Source organism: Apus apus, chromosome 3 (assembly GCF_020740795.1).
Source record: "Apus apus isolate bApuApu2 chromosome 3, bApuApu2.pri.cur, whole genome shotgun sequence".
Classification (NCBI taxonomy): domain Eukaryota; kingdom Metazoa; phylum Chordata; class Aves; order Apodiformes; family Apodidae; genus Apus; species Apus apus.
In genome coordinates, this window is record NC_067284.1 from 107,257,143 (window position 1) to 107,278,221 (window position 21,079).

General features: G+C 41.4%; 1 protein-coding gene across 1 annotated transcript in view; it reads left to right on the forward strand.

Annotated features, from left to right (window-relative positions):
- PKHD1 (PKHD1 ciliary IPT domain containing fibrocystin/polyductin) overlaps positions 1 to 21,079 on the forward strand; it is a 250,597-nt gene that overhangs the window by 133,967 nt on the left and 95,551 nt on the right. The window contains exons 45-48 of the mRNA XM_051615066.1: positions 1,030 to 1,165; positions 3,405 to 3,651; positions 12,799 to 12,976; positions 13,474 to 13,669. Of these exons, the coding sequence (XP_051471026.1) occupies positions 1,030 to 1,165; positions 3,405 to 3,651; positions 12,799 to 12,976; positions 13,474 to 13,669 (757 nt within the window). The remainder of the gene's footprint in view (positions 1 to 1,029; positions 1,166 to 3,404; positions 3,652 to 12,798; positions 12,977 to 13,473; positions 13,670 to 21,079) is intronic.

The window sequence follows — 21,079 nt, forward strand, 5'->3', positions numbered from 1 at the left end:
AAATTTCTGCTTAGCTCTGACTTGGAAGAAGATGGTCCAAGGACCAGGGCCATCATTGCAGATGTTTTGATCTCAGAATAAAAAAGGTGATAGAGCCACTATCTCTTAATGATTTTGAAGATAGCACCATTTATTTGAAGTAGTAATCTATTTCTAAAAGTCCATTTCATTCAACAATTTCAATTAAAAAAGGATGTTTCCACAGAGGGTGGATTTTTCAACTGATTAACTAATACAGCTGTTGAGAGTTGTTCTACAAAAGTGTTTATTTGCCTCAGAAAAAGTATCATGCATTCCTGCTGGTCCTCCAGGTTACCCACTAGTTCTGAGTCCAACCTTCTTCCTTGCCTGTTCCCAAGAGAGACTGGCAGAGAGATGTACACTTCCCTTGTGAAATGGCTTACAATCACCACAAAATCTAGTTTGTCCACTGTGTTTCCCATCTCTTCTGGGTTTTGCTCTTCCTTTCCACTTCTGGTTGCTCTGATGGACTCTGAATTCAACATGAGCTTTGAAGAGAGCCTAGCTGAAATGCTTCCCCCCATTCCTAATCACATAACAGGGCTTTGAATCTCAGCAGTCAGGTAAATTAGAATAATTATCTTTATAGAGTAGGGTAATTTCCTGCCTGCTGGACAAGAAAAGATAAAGTAAAAGGGACTGTAAACGAATTTGCTCACTGTGCCTTCCAGGTGGATTCTTTCTTCCCAGGGAATGCACAAATTTCCTTTCCCTTTGCATGTCCAACCTTAACTAGTACCCAGCAAACTGGACAAAGCAAACAAGGTAATCACTGCCCTGGAATTAACACTATCACTTACTGTAAATGGTGACCTAAACAGATGTTACCTATTAGAATTTGCAAAGCAACAGCTTAGATCTGTCCTTCAAAAAGTGTACATGGCCCCACAACCATGGGCATGAGCGCAAATCACATCCTGGGGCATCAGCTGCTGCATCCAGCATTCATTAGACTTGGAGACTCACATGGTGATATGGGTCCCAGCACTCTTCATTTTTTCATTGCAGGATAGGACCTGTATGTCAGCAGGACTAAAAACTCCCAAAAGATACCAGCTGTTCATCTCCAACACAGCTTTCAGGAACTTTGATGTGAGCATTTGCACAGCGATCAGGACTTGTTCTGGCTGTTACCAAGGGCAGGGTAAGTTTGATTTACTTGGATTTAGCAGGGTTTCCACAGACCCTGGCTTTCCCCCATTTCAGATCCAAATGTTTAGAAGTTCCTAGCTTCCACAGTCAACATCTGACAGATGTTTCAGCTGAATCCTGCAAAAAACACCATAAAATGATGAAGCGTATTGGCCTCAGTTTTACTTCTGTAATCTTGTCACTATGTTTGCTATAGGCAAACTATCAAGAGCTGGGGTTTGAGGTATTTGCATGCCTGTTCTCCTTAGATTTCACTGTTTTAATATTTTTTAAAAGCGTCACTCTCCATGTTTCACTTCCCCCACTGGGACAGACGCTCCTCCCCACTCGCAGTGGGGCATGAGAAGATGTTTCATAAATGCGAGATAAGTGCTGAGCTTGGTGTGCAGCTCAGATGAACTGAGAAAATCCCTAGGCTGGAATTGGAGAGATATGCATAACAAACAGTGCTCAAAAATACTCACCCCTTTAGTGTGTGCTTTTGGTGTGTGCACATACCAGCCCCACGTTGCTGGTGGGCTGAACCAGACCCTTTAGCTGCTCTGCTCAACACAGGCTGAGGTTGCAAGATCTCTCCAATTTCCCTTGGAAATAACTTCACCACTTAGTTGAAGCCACAAATTTCACACATTAAGATGAAGGTAGCCTTATTTTTGCACTGATTTTATTTTCTCAATGGAAGGGGTTTTTATTCAATTATTTGTTTCTTCTTCTACATTTTTGGAGGTAAAATTTCAAGAGTGATGATTTCTTTAACAGCTATGACACAGCCTCACAGATTTCACCAAGCTCCTACCTCAGGCCAGCCTAAACCTTAGGTAAATTTGCCTAAAATAATATGTAAGCATGTTATCCTTATGAGCTTTGAAGAGGTACTCAAAGGCTCTTTGAAGAATGTTCCACCTGCAATTACCTCTTAAATATCTTTCTATATAAATGAATATTGTCTTACGATCATGTAAGAGAGAAAAAGACTTCAGAAGGTGAGATCAAAGAAGAGAAGGAATAGTAGTAAAATGTGACTCAGAGAGGCTACAACTGACAATATGATAGTCAAATAGTAATGAAATGCAATCCATGAACACTCACACCAAAGCTGACTTGTTCTGGTCCATGGGACAATGATTTTCTGACATTTTGGGAAATATTATTGTGTTCAAAAACTTCCTGTGCTTTAGTTAGCATGAGCATTCCTCCTTTTTTGTAGCTACCTGTGTTGCAGTCATGCAAAGATTCTCCAGCCACACTTTTCATAGAATCATGGAATGCTTAAGGTTGAAAGAGACCTTCAAGATCGTCATGTTCCAGCCTCCCTGCTATGAGCAGGGACACCTCACACTAGACCAGGCTGCATAAGCCTCATCCAACCTGGCCTTGAACACCTCCAGGGAAGGGGCATCAACAATCTCCCTAGGCGACCTATTCTAGCACCTTCCTACCCTCATGGTGAAGAATTTTTTCCTGATGTCTAACCTAAATTTACCCTCTTTCAGTTTAAAACCATTACCCCTTGTCCTATCACTGCCCTTTCTGGTGAAGAGCCCCTCCCCAGCTTCCCTGCAGCCCCTTCAGGTTCTGGAAGGTGCTCTAAGGTCTTCTCAGAGCCTTCTCTTCTCCAGGCTGAACAACCCCAACTCTCTCAGCCTGTCTCCAGAGCAGAGCTGCTCCAACCCTTTGATCATTTTTGTGGCCCTTTTCTGGACCCTCTCCAACAGATCCATGTCTTTCCTGTGCTGAGGGCTCCAAAGCTGTGAGCCAAGGCTTTATTGTGCCAGCTGATATATGCATGCACGTAAGTGTATTTACACACCTAAACAGTCCTTATCTCTAAAGAATTTATCTCATAAGCAAGACAGAAAGGATATATAAGAAACTCTGCTTTGGAGACCGCAACTTTTGGCAGTAGAACTTGTGAAGAAATGTGTGGAGTGTCTGATGAGATGCTGGAAGGGGCAGAGCATCTGGATCAGAGGTGTTTCAAACCACAAGTCCTGTCACAACAGGGCAGTGGACAGGTGGGACCTGGTCATAGCACAGTGATGGCAATTCCTACAACCATCTCTATTTATTTATTTATTTATTTATTTTCCTGAATCTCTCATTCTTGTTTACTCTGGAGATGTTTTTCCATAGTGAAGGTGAAGGTAATTTCTTTTTATCTGGAGAAGTCTTCAAGCCTATTACCTGAAGAGGTCAGATTCTGTTTCTAAAATGATGCTTGTTCCCCTCAGGTGGATTTACAGTGAGAGCTGAACTTCTGACTTTCATCAACTCACCTTTCCAAGTGTCCTTTCCCTTTCCTCACTCTGCCATCCTTGAGGATCTTGACGGCTCTGTCACGGGGCAGAGAGGAAGTCATCTCCTCCCTTCCACAGATATCCTTGCTGCATCTTGCACAGCTGGTGCCAACTTCAGTCAAGCCTCTCGTGGCAGTGTTTGTAGCAGTGATGTTGTTTTCCACCGTATGTCTCTGCATTTGTAAGTAATCATTCCACTCTTGAAAAATCGACATGGATGTTGCTTGCTATGTTTTATATTGAGAGAGCTGTGGGGTCTGAACACAGTCCCAAGACTCCTGCTTCTCTGCTGGGTCCTAAACTGTGTCAAAAGCCTGAGCACTGTCATAAATCACTCCCAGTTGTTGTCCACATGATCTCTGGCACTGTTTTATTCTGGCTATGTGTTCTCGCCCAGATACTTCCCAGGCATGGTTTGAGAGATAGCACAGAGACCATTCCCTGCTGGCAATTTGGATCTAGGCATCATGTTTTTGGGGAGGAGAACTTAGCTATATGGAAACCTATGAGAATTATCCAGGACACAGGACAGTCTTTGGTTTATTTTATTTATTTGAGCCTGTCCCAGTTCTCAGCAAGATATTTATTTCCCTCATTTCCTATCAATAGCCTTGATTCCTGTCCTGAGACAATTCTGGCAGTGTTAAGTGGGCCTTTAAGTGGAGATTATAGTAAACTGCTCTTTTGTCACTCTTCAGACACCAGGGGTATATAAATGGGCTTCTGTAGAAATGAGAATCCAGCTCAAGGTGGGCACTGACACTCAGATGTTCTAAGCAAGGTTGGTGCCCAAGCCAATAACCCAGAGATAACCCAGTGCTGGGATACAATTGGGGCTTTCTCATCAGCTTTGATGGTTACACAGCTCCTAAGTGCTGTCCAAGCTCAGAACTTCTGTTGCTGTGTTAGCCTCCCCAGGCTGAAATTGTTTCTCCGTTTGAGCTGCTGTCAGCTAAAGGGATCCAATGGAGAAATACTGCTTAGCTAAGTATTGTCACCACTTCTGGTTGCCCAGGAAGGAGGCTTGTGTATTCCTGGCATAAGAAGAAAGCAGGAGGAGTAAGACTTTTAGTGATCTAAATACCACTCCTGCTTTTCTTCCCACGGCCATCTTCCCTTCCTAGTGCCCTGCTTAACACGTCACTTCCTTTTTGAAGTACAAGTCTGAACCATTATCTGTTTTTTTCTGTTTCAGGTTAGTAGAATACAGGCAGAAATTCTGAAGTGGTCTGTCAGAGGGCTATTAATAATTTCCATCTGTCTTATAATTCATGTTTTAGAGGAAGGAGAAAAAAAACCCAAGCCCTTCCCAAGTAAATAAATAAAAAAATCAATCACATGTTCCACTGAAGGAGAAATGTATAAGACTTTCAGCTACCTGCAGGCTTTGCATATGATTACTTTCTCATAACAAAAACAAAAGTCTGCAATAAGTTAAGAGCTGGGAATTATTCTGGTTTAACAAAAAGGGTACTGGATAAAAAACAAAATACAACGGTACTAGATGACTTTAGGGGCCACTTAACTATGAGGTCTTAGGCAAATCACTTCCCTTTCAAGCCTGTGTTTACTTTTTTTATTTGGAGTACCAGTTCTTGAGATTGATGCTGTGTGGGTGGATAGAGCTTCTCACAACATTGCTTGTAGTGTGTTTTGAGCCCTTTTGGATACTGCCACAATGTAAATGTTAATAATTCATGACTGTTAATGCATCGATTCACTTCATTCCTCCTTGCCTCAAAATGTGGTTAAGGAGTGAGTACAAATGGGACTTTATCTACAGCATTGCTGTTAAACTCTGGAAAAGTTTGAGCCCTGACCTAAACTTTGTATTCCCAGCAAATTGATAAATAGTTTTAGATTAGTCCTATCACTGACTAGGTACTTCTCAATCAACCTTTTATTTCAAGGAAGTCATCTTTCTTTCCCTTCTTTATTATTCATCTACATGAGCTGGATGTCAATTATGCCAAAGATAGGTGACAGCTGGAGTAGAAGAGGCCAGCTGTTAGCCTGTCCTCTTGAGGACTCAACAGAATAACCTGGGAGACCCTGAGCATCCCCTGGTATTACCTCCAGATCCTCTCTCTGGAGTATCTGCTGCCAGCTCCACCATCATGTTAAGCTGAAAGACTGTCAGCATTCAGTCAAGTAAGAGTGGTGAGTCAGGGAGGCTTCTGTCACTCAGACAGAGCTCCAAAATGGACCTGGTAGAGGAACAGGGTGAGTAATAAAAGGAGCTGGAGGGGATGAAGGATGAAAGTCAATTAATTAAATATCCACAGAGTGACCAGAGAATGAGGTGTGGGCAGAGAAGAAGGAAGAGTAAATTTTGTCCAGATGTGTTTGAAGAGTAAATAAACAAAAAGGGAATAGTTTAGGATTAATAGAACAAAACAGGACTAAGAGCAGTTGACAAAGGTTGAATAGAGAGAGTAAAGATAGGTGGGTGACAGAAAGAATTTCCTAAATTAAGTTTTTGATTCTACTGAGTTTCAGGAATGCCTTAAAGGGTGAGAGAAATAACGGATTTTGAGAGGAGAATCCTCGTATGGCAAAATCTATCCCAGCAACCTCAGGCTCATTCCCTGACCCTAAGGGCAACTGGCAGGGCTTGGCCATGGCCACGTTATTAACCTGCTTAGCCTCCAAAACACAGGAAGTTCCATCAATGTTACCTTTTAAGAAAAATCCCCTTGTCTGGGGTCTGTCTGGGATAGGACTGGTTGGTGCAAGCTGAAAGCACGTCTGGGATAAATTTAATTATTTAAGTTATAATGTAGGCAACTGAATGCAAGTGAGTGGCTCTTTATCTTTGTGCTGTTTAATTTACTAGAATGCATGTAGTGTATTGGCACTTTTTCCCCTTTAACTCTTATATTTGGGGAAAAAAAAATAAATTGTTAGAGAAAAAACCTAGAAGCCTGTTTTAAAAAAAGAAAACTAGTATCTTGAGCATTCTTGACTCTCTGTTATGAACTGCTTCACCCAACAATTTCCAGGGGATCCATTTCCAAGCTTGCATTTCTGTAACAAAAGCCTTCTTCACGAAGTCCAGTTGAAAGTTAAACTGATGTGTCACTTAAGCACCCTTTAAAGAGAGTTTTTATGTCTTTTGAAAATGTAATTGAAGCTTATAAAAGTCTTTATAAATTTATATGTGAGAAAGTTATTGAGTAGTCTGAAGAACAGCTTATGCCATGGCACAGCAGAGCATGGCTGCAGGCTAGATACGACTGCTCCAAATGCCACCGCTACCCATATTATCATGAAAATATGAGTCTCTATTAATATTAAAACAAATTTTCATTAAAAAATTGTCATAACATGATTAAGTGACTTTAGAAGTTTCTTCACATTATGCATAATTTTTACAAGAGGAGAGCATTAGAATAATCTGCAGCCAGGCAGCACCTTGCGGCAAAGGGGACTCCAAACACTTCGTGGCTGCGCGCACCAGAAGGAAGTTTCCCTCTTGCTCCCTTTCATTTGCTTTTTCCTTCTCACTGTGGAAACCTGGGACTTACTCAGCACCAGTCTTGTCGTTCGAGCCTTTTTATTGCTTCCCTCTTCTTCAGACTGCTGCAGAGGGAAAAATGAGCTTTCTTCTTTATAGCCTTAATTCTTGAGTCTGGTCTAATATCCTCTCCCGTAGTGCGTGCATTCACTTGCTGCAAACCCAGCCGCTGCTGCTGGGTTAGTGTGAAAAGAATGGCATACCCCCTGCCTCCCTGTCCCTGAGTCTTGAAGAGAGTTCAAATGGTTACTCTAGTTTTGCTTTCCCTTTGGTATTTACTTACAGTGGCGCCTTCAGATGAACCCCCACCTGCTGTGAAACACCCTTACAATCCCACTTCTTCTCTCCACGTTTACATGCTCAGTTGCTCTCTGGTCGTGAATTCTCCCTGTGTACTTGACTGTATTCACACATGGGGCAGGTTACACGCTCACTTGGCCTCATAACCCAGTCCCCTCAAGGCTCCTGAGGCATAATGTGGAAGGCAAATATTAAATCGTTGGCTGTTGACTGTTAACAAACACCTCAGCTTAACTTCACAGGTTCAAGTCTTACTGCACTATATCTCTAGCATCTGAAACATCCCACCAAAGCAGCCAAGTGAAATTTGGTTTCCACTGTAGGGCCCCTTGAAATTTTCCCTGCAGCCTGGGGCATTTACAGCAAAGCCAGATCCTACACAGGCTTACCAGTATGCAAGAGAAGATGTTTCCCCAGGTCTACCCCCTCAGCTTGACCATTATCTGGGATGTTTTCTGGTGCAAGGAGATATATTTATCATTGAGGCACCACCTTCTAGCCCTACACTTTCTTTCCATGCAAGGAAAAGCCTGACAATCCAGTTGGATACTTCCTGATGGATATGCCAACAGGGACTCACCATCATAGGCAACGTATTATTAGCCCTACAATTACATTAGTTTATAGAGGACTGCAAATGGGCAATGGAGATGCAGTGAAATCGTTCCCAGTGTACCAGCATGCAGATTTTCTGATCTGCTTTGGATGCTTCAGGGCTCTGCCTGACATGGAGTGGCACAGTGGTCCTCCACAGGTTTTTTCTGTGTTTACACTGCAGAGATGTTTGAGCTGCTTGCTTACCAGCCAGCCACTTTCCAGCTCAGAACTTGTATATGATTTTAGTTTTTCTTAAAATATCTCCTTTTAAATTCTAGGAGCTGGAATATGATTTAAGAAGAGAGTTAGGAAGACAAGGGTAAAAAACTTAAAAGCTACTTTAAAAGAAGCCATCTTAGCTTGTCAGTCACAGCTCTCTCTGCTCCTTGGAGATCATCTCAATTCTTCTTTTACTTTCAATTCAGCAGACCTACTGCACAGTGGCTGCTCTGGATCAGGGATGAAGAATGAGTCATTTTCAAAAAGACCCCTGCATGCAGAAACTTGCTGATGGTAAAGGTTTATAATATAAGGCAGATTTGAATCATGTCCTTGGTCTCTCAAAAAAGATACACACGTTTAATTTAAATAGCTGAAAATTCCTAATTCTTGGCAGTTAAAATAAAATTAACTGGGTTTGGGCCCAGCATCAAAAAAGTGTTTGGTATGGCCGTAAGTTGGAATTAGCCTTCATTTGGCCAACAACAAATTGAACTGTTGATATAAACATTTGGTGTCCCGTTTGAAGTTCAATGCTATATCATTTCCTGTTTTGGAGAGAGATAATCATAATGGATTATTATAGAAATATATCAAATAGAAAGCACTTGGAACTAAGCACAGCGTCTGCCTTCATACACAAAGATATGGACCCTTAGGATAAGTAAGTTAACGGAAAACATAAACAGGAGAGTTAATATTTGTTCTCCTTGATGTTGCTGATTGGTTTAACAAATCCTCTGTGGCCCATTGATGTTCAGCAGTTCTGCACGATGTACTTGAGCTAAATTACATAACCATTTATACAATCACAACTGGCAAATTGTGGCTCAGACTGTAAAGTCCAATCCAGTAATCCTGCCATATTTCTAAAGCAAATTGCTCCTTAATTGAAACCTGCTTCAATATAAAAAAACAGCCTTTTCAATGAGTCATCCCTTTTTCCCCTCTTACGCTTTGTAAAGGCTTCCAGCAGTTTAAAGTGAGGGTTAATTTTGCATTAAGACCATTGCCTCCTAGTTTCTTTCAAATAAAGCTAGGGGAAGTTGAGGGAAAGGCTCTTTCCTCTGATAATGAAGCTCTCCATCTTAATGATGCGTGCAGGCTCCCTTGGATCCTCTGAATTAGAAATACTCATGTGTGCCAGTGCTACTCTGCTTCATTAACATTAAGGAGAGGTAGATTGGTGGCTATTTAGGGCACAGTGAAATCACTGGCTATTTAGGGCAAATGGAAATGGTGCTAATTGTGGCTGGTAATTCCATTAGTAGGGTACTTCCATTTTGGTGGCTGTTTGGCATATAGGTGAGAAAAACAAGCACAGTGACATCCTTTTGAAGGGAATGCATTCTCAGGTTTATTGGTGCCTTGTACCACTTAACTTCTACTCTAAGCTGCAAAGTTTTTCAGATTGCCCAAATTTTCATTTTGGTGTGTTGGCACTCTGTCAGGAGTAGGGTATGTGTTTGTAGGTGGCAACACCTCATGCAAGGTGTGTAAAAGGCAAGGACACAGCATTCCAGGTCAAGGAAAACCCAGAGATTTCAGGACATAAGATGTCTCCTGCTCCCTTTCCTTCCTTTGTCATGAACAAACTTCCAAGTGAAGGTCTGGGAGCACAGACTATCATGGTACGAAACCATGCAAAGTCTTCTTCGTCAGAAAGGCTTTCCTGCATTAAAAAAATAGCATTGTCAATCCAAAAATTCTTCAGTCAATCTCCCTGTCTCTCTATCCCAAAGACTGTGAACAGTTAACTGAAAAAATTGGTAGAATCTGAAGGATTCAAAAGTCTCTCCTAGCTTTGAAGCCTAGGGAGAGAAGACTTGTTGTTTTAAGCAGGCAAACAGGATAAACAAGATATGTTTCACTTAACTGCAGACATCTAGAAATTAGCTGCCCAGTTTAATATATTTCTTTGGAGTGCCTTTACAGACTGTAATCAAGATGGGTGTTCCAACAGAGTTAGATTCACTGTTAATTAACTAGTCAGAAAATTCACATTCACTAGCTAGTGAATCTACATGGCTAGTGTAGCATTGCCACCTAACTTTCTGAAGGATCAGTCAGGTAACTTGTATCCCTCCCCAAATCCCAGCAGGGATTTCTTTGTCTTTTAAACTACTTGGAAGCACTGGGGAGGAGACCCTGAGAAAAGTGATTCGGGCTGTCCCATCAGACTTTCTCCAGCGACAAAGAGTAAAATGAGTAAACAGCAAAACCACATGGAATTACATTGCACAGAGGATGGGTCTGAGCCTCCATCGCTTGCTGTGGTGTTGTGCACCTTTGTAACTCACTAAGGCAATTCCTGATGTGCAGCAGAGTTTAGTGTCACACAGCATTATGTGTGGTGTGCTACTGCTGCTAGAAATGTTTTCCTGAATACCTGTGCAGGTGCTAATAACTGTGGCAATAATGTGCTTGTTGTCATTTACTTGCTTAATTAGCAGCCTAATATCCTGGTCCAGTTAATGCCTATAAGAGGAGGTTTATTAGTAGTACGAAAGCTCTTTAAGCCTTATAAACTCCTTCCAGTCAGTTTCATTGGTCTGCCAATATCTTCTGGTTGAGTGATTCTTTGCTGATTCACACTTCTGTTTGCTGCTGCTGTTTCTCAGCCGGATGTTTCTGGGAAACCAGAAAGTCCTTTGCCAAAGTCATAGCCACCAGAATAACAGGAAAAAACAAACAAACAAGAAATAAAACAAATCCAAACAAACAAAACAAAATGAAAATGAGAAATGGAAAAATCCAAAACAAACCCAAAAATCAAAAAAAACAAAACCAGAACTGATTTTAAAAGAAAAAAAAAAAAAATCCACAGGCAGCCTTCCTTCAAGCTAATTGAGTGTTGTCTCCAAGGCAACAAAAAGGAAAAACAACCAAAAAATGCAAATGCAAACAGGTGAATTGCAGGATGAGATGCTTAAAAGAGGTTGTGGGTTTTTTTTAAAGTTAGTGTCAGCTCAAATGCCAAAACTGACAAAGTAGACTGAAGATGAAACTGCCAATTTGCCATGATTCGTGTACAATTCTGCTGCATTCATCTTTATGGCAGAATCATGGCCCCAGGGTACCTTGGCAAGCCAGCAAGGCTTCTCTTCAGCTGAGAATGAGATCTGCAGTCCTGGGACATGTACCCTTAACAATGTATAATGTGGAGAATGCAAAAAGCAGGAAAAAACTTGTTAGCTGCAGTTGTGCAGCTGCAACCTCAATTTTCTAACAAGCATGCCTAGTGCTGGTAGGGCCAGGAATGGGAGGCACTGGTGTCAATGGAATAAGACCCTTGCTAGAATTTGTGATACTTCTGTCAGAGCTCCTCCTGTATCAGAGCCACAAAGATGATTAAGGGAGTGGAACATCTCCCTTATGAGGAAAGGCTGAGGGAGCTGGGTCCCTTTAGTTTGGAGAAAAGGAGACTGAGGGGTGACCTCATCAATGTTTACAAATACATAAAGGGTGAGTGTCAAGAAGATGGAGTTAAGCTTTTTTCAGTGATGACCAGTGATAGGACAAGGAGTAATGGATACAAATTGGAGCACAGGAGGTTTAAGGTGAATATCAGAAATTTTTTTTTTACTGTGAGAGTGACAGAGCACTGGAACAGGCTGCCCAGAGAGGTTGTGGAGTCTCCTTCTCTGGAGACATTCAAAACCCGCCTGGATGCCTTCCTGTGTGATGCACTCTAGGTGACCCTGCTCTGGCAGGGGGGTTGGACTAGATGATCTTTCGAGGTCCCTTCCAACCCCTATGATTCTATGATCTTTAGTGCATCTGTATTTCTGAACTTCACCTTACACAGCCTTTCATCCTGGGGAAACTGGCAATCATAGCAGGAAGAGATTATTCAGGACATACGTCCAAATAATCGAGATCAGTTTAGTATAATTTGGAAAAAGTCCGTGTGCAAGGAAATGACAAATCCTGCCCTTGGAGAGGAAGTCAAGGTGGGTGGTTATACCCATCACAGCTTCACTGTATTATTTCCTGTTATCAGAGGAAAAAGGTCTCTAGTTGCCTTAAATCTAAAATGTTTATGCCCACTTACTATAATACTCTTGATCTGTTTAGTAAGTTTTTCTCTGAGTAGATCAGAATGGAAAGTGTTAGTGAAAAAGGGGGTTGAGTTGTTATTTTGATGCTCAGGAGAACTGGTGTACTGAAAGTTCACTCACTTTATGGAGGCTTTCATCAGTCTGCAGTAGCTTCAGCTTTGTACTGCACGCTTACCTGGGTACAGTGCAGTGTTTTAAGTTACATAGGACATTTGTACCTTCAGGTTTGAAGAAACTTATGACACCTCAAATACATGTGAGTAATCAGAAAACTATCACACCATTCTATCTCATGGAGATCCTAAAAGTTGAGCCTGAGGCTCGTGAGTCTGGTGGAATGGGAAATAGCCATGGTAGGAGGTGGTACCCATCTGTTGCCATTGCTCTGCCTTGGCACAAGCTTTGCTCCTCTGCACCTTTATTCCTCCACCCTTTCTCTCTCTCTCTTTCTCTTTTTATGACGCTTCAGGCAGAGATCGTTTCTTACCATATTTGTAAAGAATTACACACAAATGAAGTCACATTCTGAGAGAGAACCAGCATATACTACCGTAATTCAAATAAAAACAGAACTGTAAATGTTGCAAAACTACAGAGTTCACTGAAAAAATGTGATTGCATTTTTTTCCTCCAGAAAAGAGGCTCCAGACATTCCCTATAATTTAACTGTGACTGACAGTAGGAATAAGACAACCACGGTCAATTATGTCCCTGATACTTTGTCAAAGCTGTATGGCTGGATGGCTCTCCTCTTGGATAAAGAGACTTATGCCTTGACATTTGACAACCCTTTGGTCAGCAAACAGCTCCAGGTAAGATCGGAATTTTTTTATAATTTTGAAATTATATTTGGAAGAGCTAATCATGTTTTCAACTTTCTGGGAAAGCAGAGAAAGGAAAAGTGCACTGAGAAAATCTCTATATATTTATAGGCAGGGCTTAGATACTCTGACCTATTTCCTGAACCTCTCAGTAGTAACTTGGATGAGGGAAAGGATTTTGGACATCTTAAATGAAAGTTCAGTGTGGTGTTTAGGAATCAACAAAAATGATACTACCTTAAGAGAAACTGAAGTATGGTTTTCCAAAAACATTGTTTCTCTATACCCTTTAAAGGTGATGAGGGAAGTTGATTTTGCCTGCATTCACCATCCCCTTCTGCTTAATTTTATATCTCTCTTCCATGTTTCCAATACACATTTTGCAGAAGAATATGTTGCCTGTGACAGACACCACCCTCTTTATCCTACACTCTCTGAAGCTCTTGTCCCAGAGACAGGCTTGGTTATTTTGGTTCCCTCTTCTCTAGTATTCAGTGACATTTAGCAACTTCATGACTGGAAATTACCTGCTGGTGGAACACAAGGATCTACCTGCTGATCCTGAGGTTCTCGTGTCCTGTGGGACAAGGACTGGACAACCACTCCAGTCGCTGCCTTCATATGGTCATCATAGGAGCTGTGACTGGTATCTCGACAGCAGGCTGAGCAAGGTGACCTATTTGGGTAAGTGCAATATGAGGGATGTAATGTACTTTTTTGTTCAAGAATATTGAAAGAGATTATGTCTTTTTAATTTAAAAACTTTGATCCCCTGAACTGCGTAAGGCCTTGGCCACAAGACCGACCTTCAGTGGCCTTTCAATATCTGAGAGGTCCCTCAAAATATCAGTGAAATAGGTAAATCCATACACATTAGGTCCATCTCTGTCTGATCTATCTGAGCCTGATCTGTCAACAGAAGGAATGTATCATAAATAGTGTGTGATGTGACATCGGTAAAATCTGAATTGGTGTTTTGGAGAGGAAAAGGCATTAAAGTACACTAATGATCTCTGGTGTCAGCTGGTTCCATGTCACATGTATCATGAATCTATCTAATCTGAGCCCATTGAAGGCAACAGAATTACTGAGCTGGGGTTTTCCCTGTGACTGTAAACTTTCAGAGGTCTCATAGACCTTTGAATTTGAGTATGTTGGCTTTTTACACTAGCTCATGCAGAGTAGTGGCCACTTATTGGAAAAAAAAATCACGTGTTTCCTGATATTTATTGAGATTGGTAATACTTTCAGGCTTCATTTATCCTTTTAACTTTGGCAGATTTTCTGCAATTCCCATTCCCAAGCAAATTATTTTAGAAGGGTCCAAGTTCTAGATGTACATGATTGTTACCATTACAAATAATAATAGAACCAGGAATCACAAAACCATTTAGTGCTTTCAAGAAACATAGCTTATCCTTCATGATTGCCATACAGGGAAGCTAAAGTATAAAGATGCTGATTTTCACTATAACAGAAATTTTTGTCACTGATCTAATCCATTAGTTTTAATGAATTTCTCTGGATTTGCACTGATTAGATGGTATGCAGATGGCTTTTCATGTAAGATCTGTTTAGGAATGCACAGCTAGAACAATCAGTGGGACAGGGGAGAGGAAAGCATGGCTGGAATGAGGGTAGGCAATCCACTGAGCTTACTCTGACAGCAATGAAAATCAGTGCATATTTGAGGAGAAATGTGGAAGCCCATACCTTAACCTCAGTCTGAGGGTCACAATTGCTGCATCCATCTCTGGTCCTGCAGCCAAATAGCATTGCACAGCTTGTGTCCACACAGCTTAACATTCTATCTCTCAGAACAGGCTGGATGCACCCAGGCTTCAAATTAGGAAAGATCCCTGGCCTGTGCTAGCTCTCAAACTGCAATGGTCACCATCTGGATGAGTGCATTGTTCTGGGCCAAAGATGTGCCAGGAACTTGGCCAGCAATACAACCATGTAGATTACTGGGGTACAGCTCTTAGTTTCATGTCCTGACCCTGTTTAGATAAGGTATAGATACAGACTGGCTAGTATAAATCCAGCTGTTGTATCTGAGCCCTGCCCGAGATCATACCAGGTATCTACTGAAAGGAAAAATATGGTTTTACTATTTCAGTTTACTAACAGTGTAAATTTGTTCCTTCAAATATGAAAGTCAACTTTTTTTGAGTTTGGATCTCCTAAATTGTACTTTCACAAACAGCAGCATGGGAAAGCTCAGAAGATGACACCTATATCTTGGCCTCTTACTACTGTTGAAAATAGAGGAGATGATTGTCTTGGGATCAGATCTGTCCCAGATCAGATCTGTCCCAGCCAGGTCACTGGGACAAAGTGATCTGGCCAGCATGTCACTCTTGCATCACAGATACTTTCTTGTCCTTCTCTTGCCTTCCTTTCATCTTGATTTTTATTATGGGAAGAACTTGTTGTTTTTCATCTTCATACAGAAGAGAGAAGCAATCATCTGGAGTACACAAGGAGAAATTTATGAAAACACCTAACGTATAATTCATGCTGTGAGCATTCTCAGCAAGGACTTTTATAGCAGTGAGAGCAATAATTCAGTGTTGGATACCTACAATCTAATGCGCTTGGTAGGGTAAAAGTCTGAAACAAAGCAAGTGGATTCCTAGCCCTGGTGTGCCATTTAACTTCTCTCCTAATCTTCTCTGTGCAGGCTGAGGGGGTGAAGATAATTAGCCATCAGAGCAGACTCGTGGCATGTGGTGGACTTTCCATCACTCAGGGTCCTTAGGTGATGCTTGGCTGTCTTTTCAGAAAAATATGCTCCAGCTCTATGAGAAGCTATTAGGAACCTCATGAGGAGAGATTCATGCTCCATAGGAGGTCAAAGAAGACTGCCACAATAGTCCCTTCTGGCCTTAAAAACCCACCAGTCCACCAACCCAGAAATGGCAATGCTCGATGGCCTTCAGAACACATTCTTTCTTAAGTCTGCAATCTGGGTTGTTGTTTGGGTTTCTTTTTAATTATTATTATTTATTTACATTTAACTATATGAAATAATTAGGCAACTAATTAATCCCATTTACAAGCTTTGTCGGATTCTTCAGCTGTCAGTCAAGCCCAAGCCCGGGGCCGGCGTTGAGTCTCAGCTCCCTCCTTCATCTCACTTGGTCTCCATGGCTACAGGCTGCATCTGCTGACACCCCACTCTCTATTTACTGCTTAATTAAGAATTTCACGCTCAGCCCTTATCTGCTGCTAAGAACAAGAACACACTGTTAAGAAACTCCAAATTTAGGCTGCTGCACAAGGAAAGCCTTTCTTGTCGTCCTGACTGCGTGGAGCCTCTTTAACTACCCTCTTGGCAACTGCGCTGCCACCCTTCAATCAAAAATCATTAAATGGGGCAGAGATAATGAGCATGTAGCATATCAAAAGGAGGATGTTTGCTCGGGCTAAGGAGGAAAAGCTGTAAGGGCCTATAAGCAGCCGCCACTTCAAAGGGAGAAGGGGCTGATAAAGAGTCATTTGTTCCTGTTTGACTTATGTAAAAGGTCTGGTATGTTGGAGTCCCGTCTCGCAGACGCGGGTCCCCCCTCTCCACGCTCGTGTGTCAGCAATCAGGCAGCTGGGCACAAACAGCATCAGCCCAAGCATATAATCACTCGACTCCACGCCGACAATGGGCACTTGTAGGGGGTGGCGGAGGGAGGGCTGGGGGACAATGGGAAGACAATTATTGCAGCTGCTCGGGAGGGCCATAATTCTTCCTGCAGAAAGTCGGCAGCTCTCGCAGGGCGGAGGGGAGAGCTGGAGCCTATTAGTCATCCTCCAGATTTTGGAAGCACTTCTCCGCGCCGGTGGGGTTTCGACAGCTGCTGGTGTACCCCCTCCTTCCAATAATTGTACATTCTGGCAGAGGTCAACTTACTTTTGACCCTCTGCTTTTGTCCCTGTCAGAAAGCCTTTTAGGGAAAACTGTGGGGAAGTGGCAGGGGTGCGTTACATCCAAAATTAACGTCAGTAAATACATATCAGATGCCAGCTCATTCACAAGCAGGCTTCTGAATTCACACAGCCTTTTGCTCAGGCCTGCATGGGGGAAAAAAAAGGGGAGGGAAAACCCCACAACTGAGAAGATATTGTTATTCAAACAACATGGGCAGCTGAATGAAGCCACCTTGGCCAGCAGTTTGCGTTGGGCTTGGGCTTTCTCCATGCCCCCTTCCATGCAAAATTGCCTGGCGTCATGCAAGTGTTTATCTCTGGGGGAGAAAAAAAGGTCTGTCTAACACAAAAGGCAAGAAAATATACCGTATGGAGGGGATTAAAGGAGTTAAGTTGCCCTCATGCTTTGCTTGCTTGCAGTTTTGTAAATGAGGCTTGGACATGGGACAAAGCAGAGGATGGTGAATAGAGAAAAATAATTGCAGCAGAGAATGTTTCTGATATGTGGGTGACGTCTGCAATGATCTGTTTCACAAGGGTGCTCACTGCTGCCTATCTACATGAAACCCTTCTCATCAACCCATGAGTCTCTTTTAAAATATTTTTTCCAATCATTTGAAAGGAATAGAAAGACACGTAACCCCATGTACCTGCTGGATACTGAGTGAAAAGAAGATGAGGAAGCTTGAGGCATCCTGTGCCAGTCATTTCTGCATCATCTGCTTTGCTTTGACATTATTCAGTCTTCATAGCATCATCCTGTTTTTCTCTGGGGCACCCCATGTCTGAAGAGTTCCTCAAAGGTCACTGGTGTGCCCTGAAATGGGTGTGGCTCAAAACATGATGGGTTGGGGCTCAACCATGTTTCAGAGAGTGGTCTTAACATGATGTGATCATGCTGAATGAAAAAAAAAAAAAAAAGAGAGAGAGAAAAAACTTATTGTAACAAGGAAGGTGGAAAGAAACATCACACTGGGACATCTAGGATATTTTTAGGAGAAATATCCTGTGTAAATTGCAATAATAACATTATGAGCTTTTTAAGTCTGTTACAAATACGAGCATATGGTGCCACAGTGTGGTTCTGCTCCTTGGTGAAGGTCTCTGGGCAATTCTGGAATTGGCTAAAAACCAGAGAGATGTTGTTTCCTTTTTGTTCACTTTTGAAGTATTTAAACCATTTTATTTTCGAATTAAACAAAGTGTTGGCTTGCTTAGTCTCCAGATTTCTCTTGGCTTTTTTCCAAAATCGAAGTGCTGGACACAAACCTTATTGAAAACATCAGTGAAAGAATTATCAAACTTTTAATTTACCCCAAATACATTTTTCAGTAGACACAACTTTCATGGAGATGGGTCATTCTGCTGACTTTGCTCAATCTACTCATGTGTGAGTTATTAAGAGGGCCTAAGGCTCAACCACATATTACTGCTGTGTCAGAAGCAGGTTTACAGTTTCCATAGTTCTTAAAAAAATACTTTGATTACACTTACTGTCTTTTCTAAATTCCTAAAGAATTATCTCACTTCCACTACAATCTGTGGGTTTCTGTAATTGCTTTGTACAGAAGAAAAAAGCAGGCCCTTAAGAATGTTTGTTTCTAATATTAAAATACAGAAAAGAAATTTTTAAAAAAGATATTTTCTGCAGCCTTTTTGCTCAGGGCTAGAGGAGAATCCTAGGTGAAAGTCCTAAAGAATGGAGTTAATTTGTTACAGAGGACTGATTGTACAGCATGAGTCTTTTCTTCCAGCTAGATAAAACTCACCCTATATCAGTTGTTTCAGAAGGTCAGTTGACCAGATGTGGGCTGCTTAGATCCATGAAATGAAATGTCAGTTCTTAGCAAAGAGGTGTCCTTTGTAATAGACACAAACAGAAAAGTCAACATTCTCCTGGTGGATGAGTTCCTGTCCTTCTGACACAGCAGCAGAGAGACAGAGAATATAGCAGTTACAGAAAAAAGATGATGAAGTGCCCTTATAATCCTGTCAGGGTTGGTCTTTTGACTCTGCAATCTCTGCAGGTGGAAATTAATGACTTCATCTCTGCTTCTACAAATAGTAATGTAGTGTAAGCTAGAATCTGTGTGCATTAGCCCAAAACTATATATTGTTTAATTTATTTATTTTTTAATATTTTATTTTTACATCTCCTCCCTGCTGTGTCCCCATGACACTTCTGGGTATCTCCTGTAACAGATCCTGGCTGAGGATGACAAAATATCCTATCCCGGGTTCTCTAGTTTCTAGAGCTGTGTCTCGCTGTGTTGTTGATTGTGTTGTCTAAAAGTTTTGATTTCCCCGTGATGTATGTTAGCCCAATTGATGTTAAATAGCATGGAGTTGCTTGCTATTTGTAAGTCAGGCTATTGGAGCCATTTATCCTCTTTTCACCCCTTCCTAATATCCACAGGCAAAATTTCCCATCACTGCAAAGCTGGTGAAAGACTAAGTTGCTCCTCCTTCATGTTCACTCAAGGAGCCCTGAACCAGAAGAAAGTTACCGGGAGTATTGTCAAGAAGGCCTGTACTTATGATTCACAGCCCAAACATCCAGTAAGAGCTGTAATAAGACAGAAAATTGATGACCCTTATAAAGGTTTTATACAACTAAGCCCTGGAGCCTTATGACTGCGTTTTGTGAAGAGTCACCTTAATTCGATGTTTACTAATGATGTCCTTTGTCTGTATTGCCTATATCTCTTCCTGTCCTGAAGAGAAGCAAGGATAACATACTCAGCAGCAAAACAAAGCAACCAGAAGGACTATGTCAGTGTAGTCTTGGTTATTCCCAAGGCATGTATCTCTGCTGTTTTGATCAGCTTTTAGGAGTATTTGAGAGAAATGGTAGCAAATTGCTACTGATTCACAGCCATTGCACTTCATACCCTATAGACAAATAATTGTGCAAGTTGCAGGGATGTGGACAATGCAGCCTCCTGTTCCTTCACTCATGTGGAGGGTATAAATGGTTTATAATGGTTTGAATTGTCATGCTCTGTGCTCAGATGACACTGCAAATATGAGAGACTTTTACTGTGACTCGGGACATCACTGCACTAAGTCTTAACAATTTCTTTCTCCACTGTATAAGGGGACTGAACCCCTTTCTGAGGTCTGTATAGCATATTGATGAAGTTTTATGTCCCTTTAGGATTTAATTAAACAGCTTTTCTCTGAACAATACAAACATCCTTAACTAGAGGATTGCACTGTAGTGTCTGCAAAATTAAGCCAAAAAAACCTCAACAAACCTGACAAAAACACAACTATTGAAAAAAGAATAGCATCAGGGCTTGGTTCTCTCACTTCTCCTAAGTCTGATGTAACACTTTTGATTCCTGATTGCCCAGCTATAAGTGAGGAGAAAAAGAGTGTCACCATACCATGAAAGTACCCTTAGAAGAGAATTGTCTAAAAGCCACATGAACTCTGTGTCAAAGACTTTAAATTAGCACTTCCTGTCATTCTTTCTCCCCAGAGATTCACCTCCTGGTCACCCAAAGACATTATGCTGTTCATTTTGAGCTTTAGGTGACTATTTGGGGCAGATTGACTTGACTGATATATGGATCAGATCACAGTTACCATTGGGAGAGAAGGTGTCATGAAGAACCAGGCTGAGACACCTGATTACTAATTAATCAGACATGAGAAAAACCTCATGGAATCAGTTTCTATTTAATTATGGAAGCCTCATTTGGCATAGGAGCATATGCTGCTGCTAACTCAATTGAGTGCTTTCAACTGACATAAAATAGTAATTATCAGAAATAATCAAGATTTTTGATTATTCATACTAATTTATTGAACACTTAAAATTAATGAACCTCTCTTATTTTAAATTTGCTCAGTTGCATTGGGAGAAAAGGAGAGAGGCAGGGAAGGATGGTTCTCACAATTTAAAAGTACAGAGACTTGTTTAAAGATTTAATAAGTAAATTACAATATGGCATGAAATCCCATCGGTGGGGTGCTAGACACATAGGAAAGTTCCTGGCATGTTTTGAAACCGAGAGAGGTTCTGACAATGGCTTCATTTATATAATTCTTCTACTGCCAAAAAATCTTCTGATAAAATTTTAGGGTCACCATAAGGGGCTGGGGAGTGGACAGGAGATCTATGTTTGTCAAACTGTTTCTATTTTAATCTACAGTTCCAGTCTGGTG